This window comes from Entamoeba histolytica, genomic scaffold (genome assembly GCF_000208925.1).
Source record: "Entamoeba histolytica HM-1:IMSS scf_1104750517563 genomic scaffold, whole genome shotgun sequence".
Lineage (NCBI taxonomy): Eukaryota > Evosea > Mastigamoebida > Endamoebidae > Entamoeba > Entamoeba histolytica.
The window spans coordinates 1-1,631 of record NW_001915901.1 but is presented as its reverse complement, the minus strand read 5'-3'; the positions used below and the strand labels follow the sequence as shown (position 1 = coordinate 1,631).

The following is a 1,631-nucleotide window of genomic DNA, read 5'->3' as shown; positions in this document are numbered from 1 at the left end:
TTTCATCAACAGTTTTATCACTAATCGTATCTTCGAGATTATAACTTTTTAAGTTATATTTTTCTTGTTCCCATTCCTCTTGAAATTCTTTATTTGGTTTTTTACGATGCCAATTTACAATAACATCAACCATTTTATTTTCTTGGTTTTCATTTGTATTTAATTTAATGTTATTTATTGAATCACTTGTGTTGAATAATTCTTCTTTTGTTTCTTTTGTTTTAATTAATGATGAGTTTGGTATTAATTTTTCTTCTTCATTATCACTTTTATTATCATTATGTATTAATGATTTAGGTTCATTTGGTAATTCAATTGGATAATGATTAATCATTTCTTCAAATGATTTGGTTTTACTTGTTTTATTATCTTCAAGTAAATAAGGTATTTCTACTTTATTATATAAAGTTTCTTTTTTATCAAAGTCTTGAGAAGGAATTGGTGGAGCAGTTAATGTAGGATTTTGTTGATTTTCTTTTTCTTCTTGTTGAGGTTGGTTGGTATTAATTTCAATATAAGAATCTAAGATATTATCAACTCCAACATTAAATTCTTCTTTTATTTCTTTTATATTTTCATCATTGTTACTAAAAAGAACAGGACAATAAGAAAATCGTTTTAAAGAACTTTTAAATGTATTAGGTTCGATTTTACTTTTTGTCAATTCATTTTGAGGATTGTTGATATCAATGTCATATTCATTTTGAACATAACTCATAGCTATATTAGTTGCTAAGTCTTGAGACGTTAGTTTATCTTCAATATTAGCTTCATTATTATGACCATTAACCTCTTCAAGTTTATCAAAGATTGAATCTATTCTTTTTGGATCAACACTTAATTTCTTCTTTTCATTTTTTTCATTATCCTCTTTCTTATTTGGTTGTTTAATTTTGTTTTCTTCATTCTTTTGATCAATATTTTCTATTAATTGTGCATATGTATCAATAACACTATCAACTGTTTCTTCTCGATGTTTTCTTACTGCTTCTTGTTTTTTTACTGAGAAACGACTTCTTTGTTGTTCAGTCATTTGTTATTTTTTTAAGTTCATTTCTTTTCTTTTTTCTTTTTTTATGAAAAACAAAATGTTAGAAAAAAACATTTTTTTTCTTTATTTTTCTATTGTTTCTGTTTCTTCCATTTTTTTATTTTCTAGTAAACTAATCCTTTGGCTATTTTCTATATAGTTGAATTTTTGGAAACAACAAGCAGTAATAGATGGTTTTTATTGTATAATTATAATATTTCACTTATTTATAAATTGTTTATTGTTTTTCTTTATTATTTCATTCTAAATTCTCTTTTTTTTTCAATATCTATATATAAATAATAATACAATAAATTCAAGAGTTTATACAAAGAAATTCATTGAAGATATAATAAAGTATATAGAAACTATAAACAACGATAATGAAATAATAATCTTTTCATTAATTAATATCATAGTTATTAATAATTTGTTCTCAAACAAATAAAGTAAAAAAGAAATTCAAACAATATAAAAATAATTACAATAATTCAATTAGATAGTACAATCAATATAAAAAAATAAAGAATATGTTAAATAGAGAGTTTCACGATGATAAAATAATAATAAATGAATAAAGAATAGAAATAATAAGAAGAAT

General features: G+C 21.8%; 1 protein-coding gene across 1 annotated transcript; it reads right to left on the bottom strand.

The window, feature by feature from the left end:
* EHI_082900 (uncharacterized protein) lies at positions 1 to 1,033 on the bottom strand (the record flags this gene model as incomplete). Its single annotated transcript, XM_644116.2, has 1 exon — positions 1 to 1,033. A coding segment is annotated over one exon (1,033 nt), but the record flags the coding sequence as incomplete, so codon positions are not given.
* Positions 1,034 to 1,631: the final 598 nt, after the last annotated feature.